This window comes from Moschus berezovskii, chromosome 1 (assembly GCF_049115385.1).
Source record: "Moschus berezovskii isolate FMDL1 chromosome 1, NW_MosBer_1.0, whole genome shotgun sequence".
NCBI lineage: Eukaryota > Metazoa > Chordata > Mammalia > Artiodactyla > Moschidae > Moschus > Moschus berezovskii.
In genome coordinates, this window is record NC_142460.1 from 2186160 (window position 1) to 2212641 (window position 26482).

At 47.3% G+C, this 26482-nt stretch overlaps 1 protein-coding gene across 3 annotated transcripts in view; it reads left to right on the forward strand.

The window, feature by feature from the left end:
- The window catches only part of TRAPPC10 (trafficking protein particle complex subunit 10), a 77327-nt gene extending 51876 nt beyond the window's left edge, over positions 1 to 25451 (forward strand). For all 3 annotated transcript variants that reach the window (XM_055414888.2, XM_055414891.2, XM_088834735.1), the window contains 10 exons: positions 2149 to 2663; positions 3478 to 3619; positions 5437 to 5595; positions 6395 to 6624; positions 14345 to 14445; positions 15793 to 15919; positions 16897 to 17067; positions 19257 to 19434; positions 21698 to 21892; positions 22204 to 25451. In XM_055414888.2, coding sequence (XP_055270863.1) covers positions 2149 to 2663; positions 3478 to 3619; positions 5437 to 5595; positions 6395 to 6624; positions 14345 to 14445; positions 15793 to 15919; positions 16897 to 17067; positions 19257 to 19434; positions 21698 to 21892; positions 22204 to 22442 — 2057 coding nt within the window. In that variant the 3' untranslated portion in view covers positions 22443 to 25451. The remainder of the gene's footprint in view (positions 1 to 2148; positions 2664 to 3477; positions 3620 to 5436; positions 5596 to 6394; positions 6625 to 14344; positions 14446 to 15792; positions 15920 to 16896; positions 17068 to 19256; positions 19435 to 21697; positions 21893 to 22203) is intronic.
- The last annotated feature ends 1031 nt before the right edge of the window (positions 25452 to 26482 follow it).

Genomic DNA, 26482 nt, shown 5'->3' on the forward strand with positions numbered 1-26482 from the left:
AAACTCCCTGCCCACAGAAGGACAGTGTTCTGGCTCCGGCTTCCAACTTAGCCCTCTTCAGGTCTACCTCATTGTCTCAAACAGTGTTTTTACGATTATTTTATATTAAAAATCACTGGCCTGTACTAGTCCAATCAGGGATCACATACTGTGTTTGATTGTTACATCTCAATTCTCCTTTACCATCTTCCATCTTTTTTTTCCAGACACCGACCTTTTAAAATATAACAGTTTTATTGAGGTAGAATTCACACATCGTGTCATCCCCCATCTGCAGTGTGTAGCCTAGTTTTAGTCTAGTCACAGGCGTGTGCAGCCATCACCACCGTGAAGTTGAGAGCACTTTTACCCCTCAAAAACAGCCCGCCCCGTACTCATTTTCTCCCAACCACCTCCCACCCCCACCTCCTCTCACAGCCCCCCACCCCACCAAGTTCCTGGGAGCCACCAGCCTGCCTTCCGTCTCTGAGGATACACGTTTCGGGTATTTCACGTAAATGGAGTCATACATATGTGTGTGGTTTTTTGTGACCAGCTTATTTCACACAGCACAATTTTAGGATTCGCTGGTGTAGCAGTGTGTGTCAGCATTTCATTCCCTTTCATGGCTGATTAACATTCCATTGGATGTATGGACCACACTCATCCCCTCAGCAGTTGTGGGTTGCAAGACACTGACTTTTTGAAAGTCATCAAGCCAGGTGTGTCACAGACCATCGCACCTTCTGAAGTTTGGTTTCCTTGTGGGCGTGTCCGACAGGACAGTAGATCTGAAAGACTTTGCTTCTGAGTGTTTTAGCAAATATACTTTATACACATTGCTGTGTGGTAAGATTAGGTTTATGGTAATATTTAGCTTCTCACATTCAGTTCATCAAAATGAGGGTTTATTTTAAACAGTCACTGTCTCAGCCAGCTTGTCTCGGCGGCCATGACAAAATGCCACAGACTGAGTGAGTGCCTTCTGGAGGCTGACCGCCGAGGGCACCACGCCCTCAGGGCTGGCTCCTGATGACGCCTCCTCTCTTCCTGACTTGTCCTTTCATGACCAGGGGTGCAGGAGGGGAGACGAGACAGGAGAGAGAGGGATAGATTCAGAGACAGACAAGGCTCTCTGGTGCATCCTTCTGTGAGGGCATGACCATCCCTGACCTCACCCAACCCTAATTAACTTCCCCCGGAGAACCACTTCCAGTCACCGTTGCCCTGCGGGGATCACATGCTGTCCGCAGCCGTTGCTGACTGCTGGGAAGTCAGTGTGTCCAGAGGTTTTGGCCTCCGGTTGATGTGGTCCTTGACTGCTGGTGCGCGCCCCTCACACGCAGCCATCTGGAGGGGTTCTCGGGGCCAGCGTGGCATTGGTCTGTGCGTTAGGTTCTTCAGTGAGCCCAGACTGGCATCACAGGGCTGTGTGCCATGTCTGCTGTGAGACCGTGGACTTCCACTTTTCCACCATTCCGCGGCCTCTCCGTGAAGAAACTCCTGTGCTCGTCCCTGATGTTTTGGGATTTTACACCATCGATCTCAGCAAGCCTTCGGTTACCGGGTGTTTATAAACACCTCCTGGTCAGGCCAGCGGCCTGGTGGGTTCTCTCGACACACAGTACTGGTGGAGGGTGCAGTGGATTTGCCCCTTTGGTGCCCGAGGGCTGGGACTCGCTGCCCTTCCGACTCCCCGCATTCTTGGCCGAGCTCCCAGGGTGGCACACACCTGGGCTTATTTATTTCCAGATGTAGGGGGAACTCAGGTGTCTTCACTAGAGAACTTGTGTGGGTGGGAGGGCGGTGGACTTCCTGAAACAGCTCTAGGACTTGGACTTACAAATCTCATTTTGAAATTGAGGAGTTAGTTGACCTGTATTTCCCTTGGGTTTGCTAAAAGGGGAGTTAGAGACCTTAAATTTCTTCAGGTTTTACGATTTCCAGGAGGTATCTGGGCATGTGCTCCCCTGTTCTACTTTTTACAAAGTAACTGCTTTTGACAGAGTAACTCCTTTTGGTGTGTGAAGATGGTGTGGGGTCAGGAGGGTCAAAACTGTCTCTGTCACCCATCACTGCTTCTGGCCGGCGCGACAGTGACTGTGTCCTGCTGTCTCTGAGCCTCTGACAGTATGACTGGGGGGTGAAACGTGTACTGTGCGTCCACAGGTCACAGGGTCGCCCTCCCTATGCACTCCTTCGCACAGCTGCGCGATCTCCGCTTCACCCCTGCCAACGCCGTGGTCCACGTGGGTGGCGTCCTGTCTGTGGAGATAACCGTGTGCAGTCAGATGCCTGTGCCCATCCACGTGGAGCAGATCGCCATCCATGTCCACTTCAGCATCGAGAAGAACAATTACCGGAAGACCGCCGAGTGGCTCACCAAGCACAAGACGGCCAACGGGGTTGTTAACTTCCCGGTGGAGGCCTCACCCTTTCCCACATCCCAGAGCAGCCTTCCCGCACTGGAGCTGTATGAGATGTTTGAGAGGAGTCCTTCCGACAACTCCTTGAACACCACAGGGATCATATGCAAGAACGTCCACATGCTCCTACGGAGGCAGGAGAGTGGCACGTCCCTGGAGGCGTCCTCGGGCCTGGCTCTGGAGGACGGGGCCCATGTGCTGAGGTGTGCCGGCGTGACCCTGCAGCCGGGGCCCAACACCATCGTGTTCAGGACGCAGGTTTGTGCTGAGCAGGAGCTGGCTTTGGGGTGGTGGTGGCGCTTGCAAGCACCGTCTGGAGAAGCTGAGCATCCAGTGGTGGCCTCTGCTTCATTAGCCTGGCTCTGGTTTATCCTTACAGAAAAATAGATTGGTGTTTTGGAAAAAATCTTCTGTACTTGCATAGTTGTAAGGCAGTTGATAAGTTGTGCATAAAGTTCTTAATGTAGATAATTATTTGTGTTCTCACTGGATTTAGACTCTTTCCCTCTGTTTTAAAAATGTGTCCTTATTTGTTAAAATGAGGACGTTTCAAAGAGGCAGCACTTTCACGTGAAACTCTTTTCCTTTCGTGGCCGCTTAGATGGGTGTCAGCACAGTCTCTTCTGTCCACTCGACGTGAATACCCCCCCACCAGCGCAGTGTGTTCTGTTAGTGCCTCTGATCCTGCCCAGAGGCTAAGTCAGTGGAAAGTACCACTATTTGCCACGTGTGTTTTCAGTCTGGTCCTGGAGCAGGTCTTAAATTTCATGCTCCGTGTCTCCACTGAATACCTTTTCCAGAAGAGAATGCCACAGATAAAGCTTGTTAAATTGAGAACGTACTGTTAGAAGTGTCAAGTCAAACTTAGCCATCAGTTTCTCACCCAGACCTCAACTAAGAGATTCTGAGGGATCTTTTGAAGAGCCCGAATGTAGACGTGTTAGCACAGAGCAGCAGGATAAAGAGGGCGAGACTAGTGGTCCCTTCGGAAGCTATAGCTCACCCTTCCCCTCCCTGAGAAGCTCGTTGTCTCAAGTGGGGATGACTGTGCCGACACTTGTCTTACCCGTAGGCCAGGGAGCCGGGAACGTACACGCTGCGGCAGTTGTGCGCCTCGCTGGGCCCGGTGTGGTTTGTGCTTCCTCACATCTACCCGCTGGTGCAGTACGACGTGTACTCACAGGAGCCGCAGCTGCTTGTGGAACCACTGGCCGGTGAGGGGGCCCAGGGTGGGCGGGGCCTGGGGTGGGTGGGGCGCTGTGCTGGTGTCTGAGGGCCCGGGGTGGGTGGGGCGCTGTGCAGGTGTCTGAGGGCCTGTGGTGGGCGGGGCCTGGGGTGGGTGGGGCGCTGTGCTGGTGTCTGAGGGCCCAGGGAGGGCGGGGCCTGGGGTGGGTGGCTGGGGCGCTGTGCTAGTGTCTGAGGGCCCGGGGTGGGTGGGGCGCTGTGCAGGTGTCTGAGGGCCCGGGGCCGGCAAGGCGCTGTGCTGGTGTCTGGGGTGCGCTTTGCTCCTTTACTGTAGGGAGTCACATGGGAGGAGGCTTGCTCCTGCATCACACTCCAGTCCTTTTCGGCTGTGTCCTCTCTAGGTGACACTGTGGGGAGCATCGTGGAGATTTTGCCTGGGAACTGTGGCTCTTTTGTTCATCTGAATGTTTGCTTCTCTGTAATTGCTACTTTCATGTTTACTAAACATTCTGAATCTGAAAATATGAAAAATAAGAGAAAAGTTGGCTAAATCAGCTGATGACTGTTGCAGATAATTTAATCAGTAAATGTTACAGTTTTCTGCTTAGAATTCCAAAGGCTAAATGCTAGATTTAGTTATCATCTATGCTGGAGAAGGAAATGGCAACCCACTCCAGTACTCTTGCCTGGAAAATCCCATGGACGGAGGAGCCTGTTAGGCTGCAGTCCATGGGGTCGCTAGGAGTCAGACACAACTGAGCGACTTCACTTTTTTTCACTTATGCTTTGATCAAAAGTTTTTTTCCATTGAAAGTGTTGGTTAACCTTGACCTCTGGCATGGCATTTGAGAATTCAGTGCTACTGTCCTTTTTGTTAAGTTCTCAAATTAGGAGGACTTGGTATAAACAATTATTATAAGACGACATGGCATTTCAGTAAAACACTGATGATTAAGTGTCTCAGTTAATGGCTGGGAGCAGTGTATTTATTTGCTCATTTCTTCCATTTGTGGGAAAAAATCAAGGAAAGCCTTTTTGCTGTTTAATCTCTCCAAACTCCCCATTTTTATGCTTTTAAACTATTCCCTTCACTTCCTGGAAAGGCCCTCAGATGTGGAGCACAGAGTCTCTCAAATGATTCTTCATCAGAGAACCTTTTGTGAGAAAGGCTGGGCCGTGTGGCTGGGAGGTGCTGGCTTACGCCTCCACCCTCCTCTGGGCCCTCACTCACTCAACCACCTCTCACCTCCCCCTCGCTGTTTCTTGTCAACTGTTCCTCCTCCTTATGGTCTTGTCTCTTGCTTCTTCCGCCTTCCCTGGAGCTGATTCTCAGAAACCTCAGCCCATTCCCTCCCCTCCATTTCCATCGAGGAGAAAATGTTGCTGTATCTTCTGCCAAGCTGCTTCTGAACCAAAGATCTGGAAGAGGCCTGACCTGAAAAAGCCAGAGGAAAATCTGAATAGCAGCAGCACATGCGATTTCATTAGTTTTTTTCTTTAGTGCCATTATTATCTGATTCTCTTTTAATAACTGACAAACAGGTACATTTTGAGACCCTCATAGACATGGCTGCCACCATGACCCCTAGCTTTCTGAACCGAGGTGGTGATGAGGTCCCCCAGAATCACAGATTCTCTTATTCCAGGCGAGGCCCCCTCAGCTCTGCAGTCCATGTAATTTAGATGAAAAGTGAGGGTGGACGGATGGATGCTGAGTGAATGGATGGAGTGTTTAGAGTGAACAGATCTTTTCTAGTAGAGAAAACACCCTCTTCTAACTTACAGTAGGCCTTCCATTGGTCCTCTTGGTTGATAGCAATGCTAATTGCCATCTTTTTCCCTTTAGATAGCCTTTTGGCTGGTATTCCTCAGAAGGTCAAGTTCACTGTCACTACTGGCCATTATACAGTAAAAAATGGGGACAGCCTCCAGCTCAGCAACGTAGACGCTATGCTTATCCTGTGTCCCGAGGAGAATAGAGCCGTGATCTACTCTAACACAAGAGGTAGGGGGCGCTCACGGGCGAAGGTGGGCCTTTGGCCTTGTTGCGCACCATCAGGCTCTGAGGCACTATCATCCATGCAGCCTCAGCTGGCATCCAAGGACCTGTCTCCTTGCAGCTCTCTCCTGGCAGCGTTCCGCCTGAGGTGGACAGTAACCCTGCCCCTAAATGTGGCGTGATAGTTGAGGGGATAGACATAGAACTGCAGTGCCCTGTGGCCAGGCGGTGTGGACCTTGCCGCGGTCTGTGATGCAACATTACCGCCTGGCTTGTGCTCCTTGATGATGCCTTGGTGGCCTCCAGCCTCCTTCCGCCCTCCTCAACTTTCCTCTGCAAAAAGCAAAAGCAAATCAACCTTTGAAGGCACTGGTTGGAATCCCTAAAAAAAATCCCATCTCCCACAGTCCCCAGCCTTGAGGTTGGAGATGGAAGGATTCGGCACTCTTCCTGAGTGGGGGTTGGCCTGGTGATGGGATGGGGTGGGGCCACTTCACTCTGGGACACAGGCCATCTCAGGTGGGCTATAAGGGTCTCTTTTCTGTCTTCAGACTGAGCATAGTGACAGCTCTCTGAGCCCAGCTTGACCAGACAGCTTTCACAAAGTGCTGCTTTGTCTCAGGGGATTTTGTTCCTGATTTTCCCATCGCCCTCCTTCTGTAATCCTTCCTGGTTACACCCTTGCATGTGTGTACGTGCAGCAGGAGCTGGGCTGGAACTTCACTATGGGGCCGTCATCTACGAGAGGAGAAAGGAGCAAGGAAACGGAGGCACTGTGTTAAAGGTGACTTTTTCTGTTTCCTAGAAAAGGTTTCTGATGCACTGCTCCGGGTTCAGTCGTCCGACAAGGTCACAAGCATCAGTCTGCCGGCTGCACCCACGTATCATCTGATTGAATTTGAACTGGAAGTTCTCTCTTTACCTTCGGCTCCAGCAGCAGGAGGGGAGAGCACCCTGCTGGGGGTGACAGAGCCCCACGGGAAGCATAAGGACACGCAGAAGACTGGCCACTGCATGGCTACCATGGACCACAAAGTAAGGGGAGACTGGAGCTGTGCAGCCTGTGGGGGCAGCTTCTGCCTGTCCTCCTTGGTTTGAAGATAGCATATTCGAAATGACTTCTGTTGAGGGGGCAGATTTCCCAGTTCCTAACACCACAGATTCTGGTTGGGCTTAGCGTTTGTATCTGTGAATCACCCCTCTTTAGATAAGGGGTACATCTTTCAAAGACAGAGACAGACAGGCTGTTAACTTTTCTGTTCCACCTCGAGGAAGGACAGTTTACTGTAAGAGATACAGGTTTTGTTGAGAAGGAGTAGGTTTGCCTCTGTGGTCCGTTTGTCCTGGTGATTAGGCCAGATGGAGTTCTGTGTCTTGGTGTGCTTCACTTTTTTTCCCCGAAGCATCATATCGTCCTTAGCAAGGAAGACATGCTATCATTTTGTCCTTTGATGTGGGTATTTATTGATTGTTATTGAGAGAGTCATAACTTTAGTCCTCAGTCCACAGTCCCTCAGCTCACAGAACCTGCGCTAGCTTCGTGCTTACTCTGATTTAGTCCATGTCTTGTAACACAGATATCCGTTCTGAGGGCTTTTGAACAACCCAAGGGTTGAAGTGTGTACTTGTGGTCCCACGGGACTGTCTTTCTGGCATACTTTTAAAAGCTGGTGCCTGAGGGTCTAGCTTCCAAACAGCCTGAATGTAGTTGCTGAGATCCTCCCTTTTGGTACAGTGACAAGTCTTGGCGCATCTTCAGCTTCTGGAGTCATTGAAAATGTAATCGGCAGCTTGGGCAGGCACGAGACAACCAGGAGCTGGGGCAAAGTGGACCGTTTGTCTCCTACATGAGGCCTCTCTGTCAAGACTGGGAGAGGCGGTTGCTTCATCCGCTGTGTAGACAATGACACAAAGTCAGGCAGAACAAAGGAGCGGAGGATCGTGTTCCAGAATGAAAGAGCAAGGTAACACCTCAGCAAAAAACCTTAATGAAACAGAGACAAGTGATTTATCTGATAAAACAAAGGAGCGGAAGAGCGTGTTCCACAATGAAAGAGCAAGGTAACACCTCAGCAGAAACCTTAATGAAACAGAGAAAAGTAATTTATCTGATAAACAATTCAAAATAATGGTCTTATAAAGATGCTCATTGAACTGGGAGGAAAATGGATGAAAACAGCAAGAACTTTAATAGAGAGAAGACATAAGAAAGTACCAAATAGAAGTCTCAGAGCTGAAGGGTACAATAGATGAACTGAAAAATACACTTGAGGGGTTCAGCAGCAGACTAGATGCCGGAAGGGAGTGGCACAGTATATTAAAATGCTGGGGGGTGGGGGAAACTTCCAACCAAGAATATGTGGCAGAATTGAAGGAAAGATTGAGTTTTCCAGACAAGTAAAAATTAAAGGAATTTATCACCACTAAACTGGCCATCTAAGAAATGTTAAAGAGATTTCTTTAAGATGAAAAAATACTGTTAATTATAGTAACAGAAACACAATGGATTTGATAAAGGTGATGGATTAATCACTTATAAAGCTAGTGTGAAGGGTTTTTTAAAAAGTGAAAATAGCTATGATTACAATTATTAGTAAAGAGGGATGGATACACAAGATAAAAAGATGTAAAATGTGATTATCTCAAAAGCAAACATGGAGGAGGGAGTTAAAATGTTGAGTTTTAGAATGAGATCAAACTTAAGTTGTTAATCAACTTAAAATAGACTATTTGTTATATATAAGCCTCATGATAATCACAAAGCAAAACCCTATTGTAAGTATACAAGAGATAAAGTACTATAAACGTACCACTAAAGAAAGGCATCAAACCACAAAGGAGGCACGCAAGAGAAGATAGGAGCAAAGGCGAACTTTAGAAACAGCCAGAAAAGAATTAACAAAATGATAGTAAGTATACACCTATCAATAATTACTTTAAATATAAACGGACCAAGTTCTCCACTTAGAAGACAAAGTAGCTGTATGAATTAAAAAACCAAAATCTGGGAATTCCCTGGTGGTTCAGTGTTTAGGACTCTGCACTCCCAATGCAAGGAGCCCGGGTTCGATCCCTGGTCAGGAAACTGGATCCCACGTGCCACAACTAAGTGTTCCCTCGCTGCAAATAAAAATCCCAAGTACTGCAACGAAGACCCCACACAGCCAAATAGACAATAAATAAATAAAAATAAATATTAAAAAAAAGACCCGTCTTTAAGTTGCCTACAAGAGACTCACTGTAGACGTAAGGACACACAAACTGAGAGTAAAGCGAAGGAAAAGCTATTCCACGCAGATGAGAAGGAGCAGCTGCACTTGCATCAGACAAAGTCGACGTTAAGACTGTTAATGCGGGACAAGGCAGGGTGTTAGACTGATAAAGGGGTCAGTCCATTAGGAAGATACCATTTGTAAGTATTTATGCACCCAACATCTGTTCAGTTCAGTCGCTCAGTCGTGTCTGACTCTCCGCAACCCCATGAATCACAGCATGCCAGGCCTCCCTGTCCATCACCAACTCCCGGAGTTCACTCAAACTCATGTCCACAGAGTCGGTGATGCCATCCAGCCATCTCATTCTCGGTCGTCCCCTTCTCCTCCCGCCCCCAACCTTTCCCAGCATCAGAGTCTTTTCCAGTGAGTCAACTCGTCGCATGAGGTGGCCAAAGTATTGCAGTTTCAGCTTTAGCATCAGTCCTTCCAACGAACACCCAGGATCGATCTCCCTTAGAATGGACTGGTTGGATCTCCTTGCGGTACAAGGGACTCTCAAGAGTCTTCTCCAACACCACAGTTCAAAAGCATCAATTCTTCGGCGATCAGCTTTCTTCACAGTCCAACTCTCACATCCATACATGACCACAGGAAAAACCATAGCCTTGACTAGACGGACCTTTGTTGGCAAAGTAATGTCTCTGCTTTTTAATATATTATCAAGGTTGGTCATAACTTTCCTTCCAAGGAGTAAGCGTCTTTTAATTTCATGGCTGCAATCAGCATCTGCACCCGACATAGGAGCACCTAAAATACAAAGCAAATATTAACATATTTAAACAAAGAAGCAGCAATATAGTGATAGTAGGGGGCTTTAATACTACACTTATATAAATGGATAGATCCCCCAGACAGAAAATGAATAAGGACACCTTGGCCTTAAGCGTGTTAGACTAGACGGATTTTACAGACATTTACAGAATATACCATCAAGAAACAACAAAATGCACATTCTTCTGAATTACACATGAAATCTTTTCCAAGATAAAGTATATGTCAGGCTGCAACACAAGTCTTAGTAAACTTAATTGGATGGAAATAATATCAAGCATCTTTTCTAACCACAGTGGTATAAAACTGGAAATTAATCACATGAAGACAACTGCAAAATGCACACATAACTAGAGATTAAACAATGTGCTGTTGAACAGCCAGTGGGTCAAAGAAGAAACCAAAAAAAAGCCTACCTTGAGACAAATGCACATGGAAATGTAACATATCAGAATTTCTGGGATGCATTGTAAACAGTTCTGAGAGGGAAAGTCATAGCAATACATGCTTTCCTCAAGAAATAAAGTCTCGAACAACTTTAGACCTCAGGGAAGTAGAAAAAGAAGAGCAAAGCCCAGACTTAATAGAAGGAAGGAAATTACAGATGATCAGAGGAGAAACAAATGAAACAGAAACTGAAAAGACAATAGGAAAGATCAGTGAAACTAAGAGCTGGTTCTTTGACAAGATAAAATTGACCAACCTTTAGCCAGACTTACCAAGAACAAAAGAGAGAACTCAAAATCAGAAAGCAAAGAGCTGTTACAGCTGACCTCACTGAAATACAGTGTCGTAAAGACTATTATGAATGCAGAGTTCCAAAAAATTATAAGGAGAGATAAAGCAGAAGATTTTCATGACCCAGGTAACCACTCAGATGGTGTGATCATTCACCTAGAGCCAGACATCCTGGAACACAAAGTCAAGTGGACCTTAGGAAGCATCACTATGAACAAAGCTAGTGGAGGTGATGGAATTCCAGTTGAGCTATTTCAAATCCTAGAAGACGATGCTGTGAAAGTGCTACACTCAATATGCCAGCAAATTTGGAAAACTCAGCAGTGGCCACAGGACTGGAAAAGGTCAGTTTTCTTTCCAATTCCAAAGGAAGACAGTGCCAGAGAATGTTCAAACTACTACACAGTTGCACTCATCTCACATGCTAGCAAAGTAATGCTCAAAATTCTCCAAGCCAGGCTTCAACACTGCGTGAACTAAGCATTTCCGGATGTTCAAGCTGGATTTAGAAAAGGCAGAGGAACCAGAGATCAAATTGGCAACATCTGTTGGATCGTACAACCTACCATGACTGAATCATGATGAAATAGAAAATCTGAATGGACTGATTACTAATAAGGAAATTGAATCAGAAATCAGAAAACCCCAAACTAACAAAATAAGTCCAAGACCAGATGGCTTCACTGGTGATTCTACTAAACATTCAAGTACCAGTCCTCTCAACCTCTTCCCAGAAATAGAAGAGGAGGGAACTCTTCCAAACTCATTTTATGAGGCCAGCATTACCCAGATACCAAAACTAGATAAGGATACCACAAGAAAAGAAAATTACAGACCAATTATCTCTGATGAACATAGGTATAAAAATCCTGCACCAAATACTAGCAAACCAAATTCAACATATATTATGCACCATGATCAAATGGGATTATGTGATTTTGTTGATAGATACAGAAAAGGCATATCAAAATTCAGCATCCATTTATGATAAAAGTTATCAACCAAGTCAGAATAGAGAGAATGTACCTCAACATTATCAAGGGCGTATATGATGGGCCCACAGCCAGTATTGTACTCAATGGTGAAAAGCTGAAAACTGTTCTTCTGAGATCAGGAAAAAGACAAGGACACTCGCCACTTAATATAGTATTGGAAGTCTTAGAGCAATTAGGCAAGAAAAAGAAAAGTCATCCCTATTGGAAAGGAAAAAATAAAACTTACTATTTGAAGATGACATGATATATATATTGAAAATCTAAAGATTCCAACAAAAAACTATTGTTTGCTTAGTCTCAGTCACGTCCAACTCTTTGTGACCCCATAGACTGTAACCCTCCTGGTTTCTCTATCCATGGGGATTCTCCAGGCAAGAATACTGAAGTGGGTTGCCATGTCCTCCTCCAGGGAATCTTCCCAACCCAGAGATCAAACCCAGGTCTCCTGCATTGCAGGTGGATTCTTTACCAGCTGAGCTACCAGGAAGCCCCTTTTTACATATAGAAAAATCTAAAGATTCCAACAAAAAACTGTTAGAACTAGTAAACAAATTTCATGAAGTTGCAGGATACAAAATCAATATGCAGAAATCTGTTCTATTTCTTTACACTAATAATGAGCTGTCAGAGACATTAAGAAAATCCTGTTTTCAATTGCATCAAAAAATAAAATACCTAGGAATAAATTTAAAGAAGAAGGTAAGAGACTTGTATATTGAAACTGAAAAGACGTTAATGAAAGAAATGGAAGAAGACACAAATAAATGGAAAGATATTTCATGCTTATGTGTTGGAAAAATTACTGCTGTTCAAGTGTCCATACTACCTAAGACGATGTACAGGTTTGGTGCAGCCTTTTTCAAAATTCCAATGGCATTTTTCACAGAAATAGAAGAAATAATCCTAAAGTTTGTGCAGAACCACAAAAGTCCCCAAATATCAAAAGCAGTCTTGAGAAAGAGGTACAAAGCTGGGAATAACATGCTCTCTGATTTCAAATTACATTACCAAGCTATAGTAATTCAAACAGTGTTCATGATACTGGCATGAAAATAGACACATAGAGCAGTGGAACAGAATAGAGAGCCTTTAAATAAATCTTTGCGTATATGGTCAGTTAATTTATAATAAAGATACAAGAATATATGTTTGGAGAAAGGACATTCAGTAAAAGATGTTGATAAAACTGGAGAGCCACACGCAAAGGAATGAAACTGGAATTTACACTGTACACAAAAACGAACTCAAAATGAATTAAAGACTTGAAAGTAGGGCCTGAAACAGTAAAACTCCTCGAAGAAAGCGCAGGTAGTAAGTTCTTGACATAGGCCTCGGTGATGATTTTTACAGTCTGACACCAAAAACAGTAAAAGCAAAACTAAACAAATGAGGCTCCATCAAACTAAGACGGCTCTACCCAGCAAAGAAACTGTCAACGAGATGAAAAGGCTTCCTGCGGAGTGGAAGACAGTATTCCCAGATCATACATGTGATAAGTGTCTGTGTATAGAGAACTCACACAACTTAATAGCAAAGAAAAGCAATCCAGTTTAGAAATGGGCAGGAGATCTGAACAGACATTTTCCCAAAGAAGACAGACAGAAGGCCACAAATTCATGAAAGAAATGCTCAACATCACTGATCATCAGGGAGGTTTAATGAAAGCCACAAGGAGATCACATCTTACACCTGTCGGAATGGCTGTTCTCAGAAAGATGACAGCAAGTGTTGGCGGAAAGGTACCCCTCCTGTATTATTGATGGGGGATGTAAAGTGGTGCAGCCACTGTAGAAAACAGTATGGAATGTTCTCAAAACATTAAAAATCGATCTGCCATACAGTCTCTCAATTCTGCTCCTTGGTGTTTTTCTGAAGACAACAGAAACACTAACTCAAAAAGAAATCTGCACCCCATGTTCATTGCAGCATTGCTGATTGTAGCCAAGATACGGAAGCAAACTAAAGCGCCCACCAATGAATGAATTAGAGATGAACACCCACACAGGAATATTATTCAGCCATAAACAAGAATGAAATCTCACCATCTGTGACAGCATGGGTGGAGGATGGATCGAGGGTATTATGCTGAGTGAAATAAGTCAGAGAAAGACATATACCACGTGATCTAACTTATATGTGGAATCTGGAAAATAAAAATAAAGACACGCTCATAGACGGAGAATAGCTTGGTGGCTGCATGAGGTATGGAGAAGGGATTGAGGAAAAGGTGAATTTTTTTTGTTACTTGTGCAAAAAGAAGTATATGCACAAAAGCAGTAAGATAAAAGGCTAATAAGTGCAGTCATTTCAAAAGGATTATGGCATCAAGTATCAGACAGGGCAGCACCTGAAGAAGAATGTTTTCATTTTCAGTCTTGGAATTTCTTCCCTCCTTACCTGATACAGAGTTCAGGAAGCAGAGACGCGACTTACATCAATATGTGCACGCTCTTTACTCAGTGTATGCGTTTGTTCCGTGAGGGAAATAAATAGAAGTTTGAGACCTGGTTTCTGCCCTTCAGGAAGTTACTAGCTTGATCCACATGATGCCCTCAGATTGATTGGTTTTCAGTTATGTGGTCAGTGTCATGTGGATTAAGAGTTCGGACAGTTCATTTAATTTTATAATCGTTAATGATTGATTAGCGTCGTCTGCACATATGTGATTAAAAGCACTTTGTCATAACCTCCTGCATGTTAATGCATTTAGTGTTGTGGCCACGTGTATTTTTCGGGGGGGTGGTGTCTGCACTTTCAGCTGTGGTGTCTGCTTGGGAGCCATTGAAACTGCCAGTGACTCACTTTTCTCTCCTTACTTTGTGGTATGTTCAGTGGGGCTTTTCTTTCTGAATAAGGAATGGTAAACACATTAACTGTCCAGGCAATTGGCAGCCACTGCAGATGAGGCTGGCTGTGGGTGGCAATGGCTGTCCCTGTGGCGAGTGGTCTGAAGACCTGTTCCCTGTTTCCCCTCAGGTGTCCATCGATTGCCCGTGGTCCATCTACTCCACCGTCATCGCGCTCACATTCAGTGTGCCCTTCAGGACCACGCACTCCCTGCTGTCAGCCGGGACACGGTAAAGGACCGCAGGCCCTGCTCCTTTCCCAGTCTCCTCCACACGCAGGCCCTGTTGCTCAGAGCTTGACTTTGGTGACACTGAGCATGTTTTATGACAGCCATAATGCTGCGGTCCACCTGTCAGATTCACAGTCATTCCCTGGATCCTAAGTGCACAGGCTCTACTGAGATTTCCCCAGCTCTCTCAGGAGTGAGTTTGCACAGCTGTTTTGTAGGATGTGGGATTCAGACAAAGTCCCCTCTGTTTCTGAGATCCCTTTTTATCCCTCCTTCCCTGTTTTCAAGCCACTGGCCCATTGACAGACCTGGGTCAGCTGCCATCCTGGATTCCACTGATCACATCATCATGGGTTTGTGTAACTAGTTCCCTGTCAGCTGCCGTCTTTTACCTCAAAGGTGGGGTTTTCAACTTTAAGTCTTCTGACGCTCCCTTAGGTAACCCCACGTGGTAGGTGATTAGCAGCACCCCTGGTTCCCCGCTTTTCGCCAGGGGCACTCCTCACCTTCCCCGCCCGCAGTGTAAGAACCACAGATGTCTCCAGACATTGCCCCCCCATTGAGAGCCGCTGCTTTGGAGGCTTGACTGGGTTCAGATTCAGTGTCTCAACAAGGAAGTCTGCAGGTGTCGTCCCGCACTTCGTCTCTCTGGGCATCGGGAGACGCAGTGTCTGGTGCTTGAAAACACCAGCAGTGGACTTTCCAGGTGGTGCCAGTGTAGGGGACACAGGTTTCATCGCTGGTCCGGGAAGATCCCACATTCCACGAAGCAACTAAGCCTGTGTGCCACCACCACTGAGCCCGTGCTCTGGAGCTGGGGAGCCATAGCTGCTGAGCGTACATGCCCTAAAACCCATGCTCTGCAACAGGAGAAGCCCGCACACCGCAGCTGGAGAGCAGCCCCTGCTCTCCACAGCCCGAGAAAGCCTGAACAAAGCACTGAAGACCCAGTGTGGCCAAAAATTAATTAGAAAAAAAGAAACACCAACAGTTCCACAGATAGTAATGATTCAGCAATTCTGTAGATATTAATGGTTAAAAACACCAATGACTCTACAGAGAATCTGAGTTGCTGCATTTGAGACTGACTTTTCAAAATTTCTCTTATGTGTAGCAGAAATTCAAGTTAATTCTACTTACCTAGTTGAGTTTGTTACAGTTTTGCTTCTGTTTTATGTTTTGGTTTTTTGGCATAAGGCATGTGGGATCGTAGCCTCCCTCCCCGCCCACATTAGAAGGTGGAGACTTAACCATTGGACCACTGGGAAAGTGCCCTAGTGTCTTCTTAACACAGCCAAAGTGCATTTAATAAAGTTCTCAAACATCAGGATCTTTTTTTCTCCTTTAGGAAGTATGTTCAAGTGTGTGTCCAGAATTTGTCAGAACTTGACTTCCAACTGTCAGATAGTCGTCTCGTAGACACCCATGATAGTACCGACCTGCGACTGATACCGCTAAACACGGAATCTGAACAGGTAACCTCTCAGCAGAGTGTGCTGGCTTTGACGGAGCCAGCCATGCACAGGGAACAGCCACGCAGGTGACAGTGGGATGCGCACGCCCAGGGAGGAGCACCCTGACACACACACTCGGGGTTCTCTGTGGGCCAAGGGGCACAGTGCACAGAGTAGGAAGCAGATTGTTTTTAGAAAAATTAAATCTTCCGTTTGTCAGACGCCACCCACAGATTTACTCCAAGCTCTTCCTTGAGTCTCATGGTGATGCGTAGACACCATCACCCCAGCAACAGTGGCTGCTGCATCCTGCCCACAGTCACATGCTGCCTTGCCCAGTGACGGGCTCTTGGGTGTCAGGGCAGCTTCGTGAAAGAGTCATGTTCATGTTCGTGCTGCCTGGCTGAATCCTGGCCCCGCCTTCCTGTTCATTTGTTGCGTGTGTTTTTAGACAGTCAGTGCTGAGTGTTCAGAAGATCATAGGTTTTCTTAAGGGTGTCTGACGTCTGGCATTTTCAAAGGACTTTTCCCCACATGTGGCCCACTTCAGTGCTTCCTGAGTCTGTCCACACGCACAGATGCGGACTTGATGCCTGAGGTGGCACCAGTTCTTTTCCCCACTTCACTTAGTGGTAGATCACAGTGATTGTCATGGTGTAAAGGTGTCCCTCTAATTGTTTGATGACATTTCCCACTTTGGAAACATATGGGATACTGTGTACTAAGAAATATTCTTTACCCCTGTGCTGTCGAGCTTCTGGAATCATAAAAAATCAGTTCTGGACAGTCTTTGCAGGCAGGGCCTCGGGCGGTGCTGGGAGGCAGGGCTGCGGCAGCACATGCAGGTGTGTCAGGAAGCGGGCCTGGGGACAGCCTCCCAGCTCCCTCCCGCTCGCCTGGTGGGGGCACACACACCCTTGCCCTGAGCGCCTGTGGGGTGTGTGTGTGCCTGCGTGTGCGTGTGTGCGTGCACGCAGTGACGGCTGACTCTCTTGCAGTGCATCCACAGCAGGCAGGCCGTGTTCTTTGTCTGGGAGCTGAAGTGGACACAGGAGCCTCCCCCTTCTCTGCACTGCCGCTTCTCCATCGGATTCTCCCCAGCTGCCGAAGAACAGCTGTCTGTCTCCTTAAAGCCCTACACCTATGAATTTCAAGTGGAAAATTTTTTTGTATGTATTGCCTTATTTTTTTGGTGGGGTTCTGGGGTGGAAGCATAGAAGGTGATGTCACATTCTTTACCTTTAAAAATCAGACAAAATCTTCCAATATAATGAAGCAACCTGTCATGGAAAAGAGCCAGCACTAGGCACATGGAGGCAGCGACCAGCTGCCCTGGTCCTGTCAGATGGCATGTCTGCCCCTTGGGCCCTCCTGTGCGACCCCCGCTGAGCATGACCATCTCCAGAGAAAGGACTCCAGCCTCTCCTCCCTGTTGTCTTCCTTATACTGACTTAGTCGTGTCCTGCACCTGTTCCTTTTGTCTTGAGCTTTAGCTGCTACATCTCCAGTTTTTTAAAAAAAAGCAGATTTTCTTTAACCAGCACATTAGGTGTGGAGCTAAAGGCAGCACGGTGCTAGGTGAGTCGGGGCCGTGGTGTGCTGTTTGTTTAGTGAGATGATTGGGTTCAGCGTTAGGTAAACCAGAACGTGGATACACAGCTTTGTGGTGTTTTCTTCTCTTGACGACGGCGATTGTTAAGCAACACTTTATTTGAGAAGGTGTTTGTGTGCGTAGCTCTTGATGTTAGCAGTTTTTTTAATACCTCCTTCTGACCAAAAGACTATTTAAACCCACCTGTTTTCTTGAGTGTTCCGTATTGGCCTTAGAGTTAAACATAGCCACTAGTGTAGTTCATCATTTTGTTGGACAAGCAGATGCCCCTTTTATGTGGCGATCGCTATTGAACATAGATTATTCACACGGTGAAGAGTCTGCAGAAACTTAATGTGGTTTGCTTACTGCCAGTGACGATGAACTCATTAGCAGATTCCACTGGTACTTTTTTGTCTTTTTTGCTTCCTTTTCAAATTGAGCATAGGAAAAGTTTTCCTTTAGAACTGTACAAGCTTAGTTAAAAAAAACCAGAGAAAAATACTTGGTGGATTTCTCTCTTCAAAACTGGTATTCTGAGGACCAGAAATACAGAATTATTATTTTTTTTAAAAGTTTCATTTCTGTACCATGAAGTTCCCCGATGGTGCAGATGGTGAGCAGTCCACCTGCAATGTGGGAGACCTGGGTTGATCCCTGGGTTGGGAAGATCCCCTGGAGAAGGAAATGGCAACCCACTCTAGTGTTCTTGCCTGGGCTATACCGTGGATGGATCACAGAGTCAGACACGACTGAGCGACTAGCACTTTCACCGTGAAGTTCACTGTTTGGGGCGTTGGCTTCATTGAAGTTAGTATATTGGGACCTGGGCCGCCAGCACCACGGTCATGTTCACACTTCAGAGAAGAAAGCCTGTGCCCGTTCACACTCCCCCTCCTGCTCTCAGCCCTGAGCTACCCCGCTCCAGAGCAGGGCACCTGAACCTCGCCTGTGCGAGGACAGTCACATTCAGTGTGATCTTCTCGAGACTGACGGCTCTGATGTGACATGATGTTTCCAGCGCTCGTTCATTGTGGAGAGCGTGTCAGGACTCTGTCCTTTCTTATGGCTGGGCTCCAGCCGTGGGCTTCCCAGGCCGGGCCTCTTCCCTCCGCCCTGCTGGTGTGGCCGTTCTCCTCTCCTGTGGCAGTGGGGCTGCCAGCGTGTGGAGGGGCAGGCTCTCATCCCCTGTGCAGGTTTGGGGCCTTTGTCCTGGGTGGTGGGCAAGTGTGAGCAGCTGTGACTGTCAGGTGTGGAGGTCACAGAGAAGGGAACATCGTGGAGGAGGTTCAGGATGGACTTAATGTGGAGTAGTTCCAAGGAACTCTGTTCATTTTGCTGGTTGTGGTAATGGCGTTGTGTCTTTTAGTGACGCATCTGAAGTGTCCAGAACTGTAAAGCAGGTCCGGAACCTGCTTTACAGTAGCCCCGGCAGATAAGTCAGTGTGTATTGGTGGGGAGAGGAGGTTCGTGAAGCGCGACGCTGGCCCGGGACCTGGTGACAGGCCTGTGCGCAGTCACTGGGCCAGCCTCCCTCCTCCTGAGAGGCTTGACCATGTTCATGTTAAGAGTTTAAGGCTCTTGGGGTGGAGCTTCCCGAGGGCATGCCTCCACAGGGACTCAGTCGGTCAGAGGGCATGAACGTACAGCTGCTCCTCTGGTCCATTCTCGAAAATTCGCGTCTGCAGGCAGCACCGTGACGGCCTCAGAGAGCCGTCTCTTCAGCTTGTTGACTGTCTTCTTTGCCCTCCCTCCTTTCTGGCCCAGACCCTGTACACCGTGAGGGCGGAGATCTCGCCCCCGCCGGGCGCGGAGCACTGCAGGACGGGCGCGCTCTGCTCCCTGGATGTGTCCATCACGCGGCTCTCGGGCCTCCTGGAGGTGGACAAGGATGAAGCCCTGACGGAATCGGAGGAGTATTTCTCAACAAAGCTGATGTATGAAGGTGGGTCCCGAGGCTTCTTGCGCCTGACTGTTGTGCTCGGCCCTGTCATTCACAACATGCAGTGCTCCTCATCTGAAGAGAGAACATTCTAGAATTGAAAAAGCATGCTTGAATGTCCCAGTGTACGATGTGGTCCTGGGCTCACAGGGTGTTGAACCTGGTTAGTGCAGAGCTGTTCCTCTGAGAGGTGTTGGAGTAGCTGTGGGGCTCAGGGCTGAGGCACAGTGGTGCCTGGAGCTGCTCTGTCCTCTGCCCGTGAGTCAGGGCCCCCGTCGCTCAGCAGGCCAGGCGTCCTGTGCTCATGCTCCCGCCCTCTCCCTCCAGCCTCCTTTCGCCCCTTTTACTGCTACCCAGACCCTGGCCCCTCCTCCTCCCCGCCTCCCAGCCCCTCTACAGCCCTCCTCTTCTGGGGCCTGGGCTGCTTCTGTAGGATTCTCAGGTTTTGGTGTCAGCCCCTTTATGCTCTAAAAATGGTTAGGGAGGCAAGTCTTCATTTACTTTCTTTAAGATATTAGTGCTCTTGAGAAAGAGCTGTTTTCCAAAACAGTAAACAGTGAGAAGAACGATGTTTTGTCGTCTTCACGTCTCTTCAGTGTCTGCGTCCCAGAAGGTGCCTGAGTTGTCCCCGTGTGCTGCGTTCAGACTGGTGAAGGACACGGGAGCCTCCCATCCCGAGTAGAGTCGCAGTTGGTAAAGGAGGACGCCTGTTACAGCCTTCAGAGGGCTGGGCCACTCCTCTGATGTTCCACCGACACTTGACACGGGCCAGTTTCTCACAGGCCAGCTCCAGCTGGAGTCTGAGATCATGTGAGCAGCTCACCTGGTGCTTTCTCCTGTCCTGCATGTGGAAGCGCTCTCAGCCAGGCGCTGTTCCTCCCCTCACACCTCAGGCGTTTGTGAAACATGTTTGCTGAGTTGTGCAGATCCACTGCACATCAGCCCTTCTTGCTGTTGACAGTCGTGCGTTCACACTGGTTATGGGCTCATCACAGCATTCTGAGTTGGGACTCTACCAAGCTCACGGTGGCAAATGCACGTTTCCCAGAATGCAGAGTTTTGGTCAGTTGCGAACTGTACCATGGGCAGCCTCTTCCAAGCACCAGGCTTGTGCCATTGATTTTTAAGAAGGTGTCTGCCAAATACCTGAGACTGAGGAACTCTCCGCCGAGGGCCACCAGCCCAGTGCCCGGTGACCTGTGCTGGGCCTGGGCCTGTGTCCCCTGGCACAGGAGGCGGGATGGTGGGTGCACAGACCTCTCACTACTATTTTGCAACTTCTCGTGAGTGTGTGATCATCTCAGAATTAAAGTTAAAAAACAGACGTGTACAAAAGGGTTGAATTAATTAGATTTTGACTGTTCAGTGAAGAACATCCTTAACTGAAAGCAACAGTTTTTTCCTCTTAACTTTGTAGTAGTGAAGAACACAGTGCCTCTACTCCAAGTGCCAGTGGGGCCCCGGCTAACACTCAGGCCTGTGGGTTTCCCACCAGAGGGCATGCCAGCACAGTGAGGAAGGGACAGGTGCCCTCATGGGTGCCCTGAGAACCAGCTCTGAGAACCGCTGCTCCAGTGTGTCCCTCCCTGATGCCGCTTTGGCCTCTGGACGTCCTCACAGCTCCCCCGGCCTCAGCTGCGGGAAGCTCGCCCTCTGCTGCCCCTCCTTCCTCATCGGCCTTTGCTGAGCTGCCGAGGACCCTGCCCCGCGTGCCCGTGGGTGACTGCTCAGTCCAGTGTTTGACTCGCACTGTTTCATCACAGTCACAGTCTCACAGCGTCCTTAGCAGCGCTGCCATGTGTGCAGCCTCCCCGTGGTCCCAAAGAGGAGCTCCGTGCTTCACACGTACCTTTTTTGTCTCAACCACTGGGGGCTGATGTGAGCGGCAGAGCTGGGATCAGATGCGCTGGTCAGTACCACACGTAACGGAGGAACCAGCGCCCACCCGCGTCCTCACTGCTGATGCCGCCTGCACGGTGCTGGGTGGGAGGTCACACCACATTTTCAAGGGCTTTCAAGGCAGCGTTGACTCTGCTCACTCACGAATGTGAGGAGAAAGAAGCCATCTTCCCCCGTGTAGCCAGCTTGTGCCTTCCTTTCTCAGTCAGAGGTGTTCTACTTTGAGATGGAGCTCCAGGGCACCAAGATTTGGGACAGCCCACCACTTCCAGACATCAGTCTGGAGAGTGGACTGGCCTCCTTTTATTTGGTGTGAACCCTGGAGGCCCTTTCTGGGTAAACATGGTGCTTTCCCTCTTTGTTTCAGTCGTGGACAACAGCAGCAACTGGGCGGTGTGCGGGAAGAGCTCCGGAGTCATCTCCATGCCTGTGACGGCTCAGGCCACGCACCGAGTCCACATGGAGCTGATGCCGCTCTTTGCAGGCTACCTGCCGCTCCCCGATGTCAGGCTGTTCAAGTACCTCCCCCACCACTCTGCACAGTCCTCACAGCTAGACGCGGGTAGGGCCCCTGTTAGGTAACGGACACAGCATGCCCTCGGTGTGGGGTGTGTGGTAGCTCCATGCTGTTCAACAGCCCCACACTCGGAACCGGGGTGCTCTAATACCAAACACTTGGTCAGGGTCACTCGTCTTGGGCCCCTGCTCCCGAGGGTGATCCACCCGGGACCTATGTACTGGCATCTCTTCAAAGGCGTGGCAGCTGTTGACATCCTTGTGCCTTGAAGGGCAGCTTGGGAGGTGGGCAGCTTCCTGGGGTGGGGAGAGGCCACCACAGGGCAGCCTCTGTCTCACTTCCTGATTGTTTTGCAGATAGCTGGATAGAAAATGACAGCCTGTCGGTGGACAAGCACATGGATGACCAGCTGGACAGCAGCAGCGTCAAGAGCAGGGGCAGTGTGCACTCGGCTGCCAGCAGCGAGCACAAAGGCCTGCCGATGCCCCGGCTCCGAGCACTGCCTCCCGGCCAGGCCTTCAACTCGAGTGCAGGCACGCAGGTCCTGGTCATCCCCAGCAAAGACGACCATGTCCTCGAAGTCAGCGTTACATGACGCACAGGGCTCACACAGTCCCCGGGCCGGGGGTGTGTGCGCCAGAAGGATCCTGACTTGATGGTAGCCTTCTCGCTCTAACCTGCCTTGTGTGACTCTGCCTGGCTGTGGAGCGTCAGAGAAGTCCCCGTGCTCAGCTGATTGTGTCCTGTCACCCAGGGTGTCAGAGGCCGTTAACTTTCTCCCCCTGCCCCGTGATGTCCTCCAGGTTTGCCCAGAGCCCCGCCGCCTCCCTCCTCCTCCCTGCTCCCTGAAGAGCTTTCTAGCGCCCACTCGCCTGAGCAGCCTATCATCTGCCAGTTCTTCTACTGAAGCCCAGGTGTCTTTCAGGTGGATACACACAGGCCCTGTGGGCTTGTTAGTGACACGTACGCCTTTCTGGCCACATAGCTGCCCAGGTTCTGGACCAGGTGGGCTTGTGTGTCTCCTCAGGAGGAAAGCACAGCCCTTTACCCCAGATCATCTCGTCGTGCTTTTCTAGAATAGCTCCCTTTCTGGGCAGGGGGTTGGGGGTGAGGAGGGAATGAAAACCCCTTCTGTGCCTTGGGACGTCCGACTGGGAGGGTCTGGAGCATCCGACAGCTGGAGCCATTTTAAAGGTACTTAAAGACTAGACCAGGGCATGAGAAACAACTCGGCACTGAAATAGTTTAGGAATAAATGTTTCTGGAACCCTTTCTCCCCTCTCCCCCCATGCGGATTAGGTATCATAGGCACTTGGAATTAAATATATATTTATTTTAATTATCATTTTATATGTGGGGATTAATATGTTGTGTTTTTCTCTCGCCTTTCAAGTCTTTACATGTAATTGCTACTGTATAATCAGTATTTTTCTTTTGCACCTTAAGTCTCAGAAATTAAGAGGTTCCATTTAAATGACGTTTAGAGGGGTCTTCTCAGCATATTTCTAGTCTGTTTGTATGAGGGCAAGAGTCTTGGACTATTACTCTCTGCTGCCTACTACATGGCAGTCATACCATACAAATGGGTTAATTTGCTTTAGGTTGTACATTTAATTGTACATATGGTTGATTTATTATTTTTAAAAGTACATACTAACTGATGTTTATGTATAAGTTGCACCAAAAATCAAGGACAAAATAAATGTGTGTTTGTTTTTATTGGTGTGAAAGTCACAGCTTGTAAATAAGTGTTGTATGTATTAAACCTTTTCCAGCTCTCCAAAGCGATGTATTTTTGTACATATGAAATAGAGAACTCTTAATTCATTAGGAAAGTGTGCTTGGAATTTAACCTGACCAGATTAATGCAAGTGAGTGTAGTCAGTCCAGCAGAGAGTGGGACCTCATGAATAACCTCAAATGTGTGAACCTTAGAGAAAAAGGAGGCTTCCGCAGCCACCACTGTCCCTGGCTGTCACCTCCTGGTGGCCTGGGGGCAAGAAGGCACAGGGCAAAATGAACAAAGAGCAGAGCATCACAGTCTCTTGAGTATATGGTCTTCCGGCTTGTTTAACAAATAAAGGTGGTGATCCTTGCTCCCCTGGTTTTCATTTATAGAATTTGGAAAAGTGTACAAAGATAACTATCAGTACATTTAATTAAACATTAAAATTTTCAGAAATTTACCTTCCTTATGTGCAGTTTAAAGCTAATAAACTAAGCAAATTAGAAGTTCAGAATCTAATGGTAGTTTACAGTTTCTAGCATGGGTTTGCTTTATTGTAAAAATTGATGATTGCCCTACAGATCCGCCAAGCCCAGTGAGTGAAGAGATCTTTGAGACTTGATTGTGTTGGAAAAGCCTCTCACCCATCTGCGTGGTGAGGCTCAAGAGTCCAGGGCGGCACCCTCCTCCATGTGTGACCTTCCGGAGGGGGATGTGGGTCTGTGCTTCCCGATACCCAGTTGACTTTTGCACTGGGTTCTGATTCCACTATGAAATTCTCTAATTACATACATATTCAGAAGGGAAAAAATGAAGTGGAAGTATAAAATGTTCATGGTGGTTTCTTATGTCTGAAAATTGAATGACATGAAATTTATCACAGGTTTATTTTTTTCCTCGTTGATTACCCAAGAAGATCTTTTGCAATCTAAGTTACATGGGTACCTCTGTTGTTATTTTTTTTTTTAACATAAATGAAGAATGTCACCTAAAACTTTTTTTTAGTCTAAAAGGCTGTAACTGAATTTTTGTTGTGTTTAAAATCAGGCTTATGTGTTTGAGACAAACTGGTTTTGTAGGTAAAAATTTAGCAGCTGTTGAACAATTGTAAAGCGAGGTATCGAATGTGCATCCTAAGAAACATTATGCAGCCATTTTACAGATATCTGTGGAAGATGTAAATACTAGCAAGTGGAAAAGGAAATAAGTTATAATTTTGGTGAATTTCATAGGGTCTCCTATGACTGGAAAAATTATAACTCTTCTTGTTTTAATGTGGAAATTCTTGTATTTAATCTGAAAATGACTTCTACCTGCAACTCCATCATCAGCTCAGCCTCTTGTGGGCCAGGTTCCCATACTGGTCTTAGGTGATGGGGCTGGATATCCCAGGGTTGGCGGAGAAAAGACACACAGGCTCCTAGTCAATTCTAGTAGTGTTTAAAATAAAACTGAGTTACAAAATGAAGTTAAACACTCCAGGTGTGTATATGAAATGAAAACTTGTATTACTTTTTATGAAATAACAAACTAACCTGATCTAAAGGTTTTATTGTCAACTGTAATCTTTAAAAGAATCCTATGTGATTTTAAAATTTGACTTTTCTTGAAAATGCCCCTTTCTCTAAATGTATTCACCCTGTGCACCAGGCTGTAAGACCTGAGAATGTGGTCAAGATGGTTTGCTGGTGTTCTGCGGCTGGAAAAGGTGACAAGTTGGTGACTTTGATATTGCAGGTATTAACTCCATTTTCATAGTTTACTATGAAAGTCATTTTTCACATTATTCTGTAATATATTGTTAGACTAAAGCCATTGTATTAAGACTGTTTAAAATGTAAGCATTATAATTCTGAAAATACACATTTTAAGAAGAAACCTGCTGTCTTGAACTTCATTCTTATCCTGTGGCGTGTGAACATTGAGTGTGTAAAAAGAGAGAGTATTCTTGTTTTCTTTCCCTAATCCTTGTTCCTGACTTCAGTTCAGTTCAGTTCAGTCACTCAGTCGTGTCCGACTCTCTGCGACCCCATGAATCACAGCACACCAGGCCTCCCTGTCCATCACCAACTCCCGGAGTTCACTCAAACTCATGTCCACAGGGTCGGTGATACCATCCAGCCATCTCATTCTCGGTCGTCCCCTTCTCCTCCCGCCCCCAACCTTTCCCAGCATCAGAGTCTTTTCCAGTGAGTCAACTCGTCGCATGAGGTGGCCAAAGTATTGCAGTTTCAGCTTTAGCATCAGTCCTTCCAATGAACACCCAGGATCGATCTCCCTTAGAATGGACTGGTTGGCTCTCCTTGCGGTACAAGGGACTCTCAAGAGTCTTCTCCAGCATCACAGTTCAAAAGCATCAATTCTTTGGTGATCAGCTTTCTTCACAGTCCAACTCGCACATCCATACATGACCACGGGAAAAACCATAGCCTTGACTAGACGGACCTTGGTTGGCAAAGTAATGTCTCTGCTTTTTAATATATTATTAAGGTTGGTCATAACTTTCCTTCCAAGGAGTAAGCGTCTTTTAATTTCATGGCTGCAATCAGCATCTGCAGTGATTTTGGAGCCCCAAAAAATAAAAGTCTGACGCTGTTTCCACTGTTTTTCCATCTATTTCCCATGAAGTAATGGGACCAGATGCCATGATCTTTGTTTTCTGAATGTTGAGCTTCAAGCCAAGCTTTTCACTCTCCTCTTTCACTTTCATCAAGAGGCTTTTGAGTTCCTCTTCACTTTCTGCCATAAGGGTGGTGTCATCTGCATATCTGAGATTATTGATATTTCTCCCGGCAATCTTGATTCCAGCTTGTGCTTCTTCCAGTCCGGCGTTCCTCATGATGTACTCTGCATATAAGTTAAATAAGCAAGGTAACAATATACAGCTTTGACGCACTCCTTTTCCTATT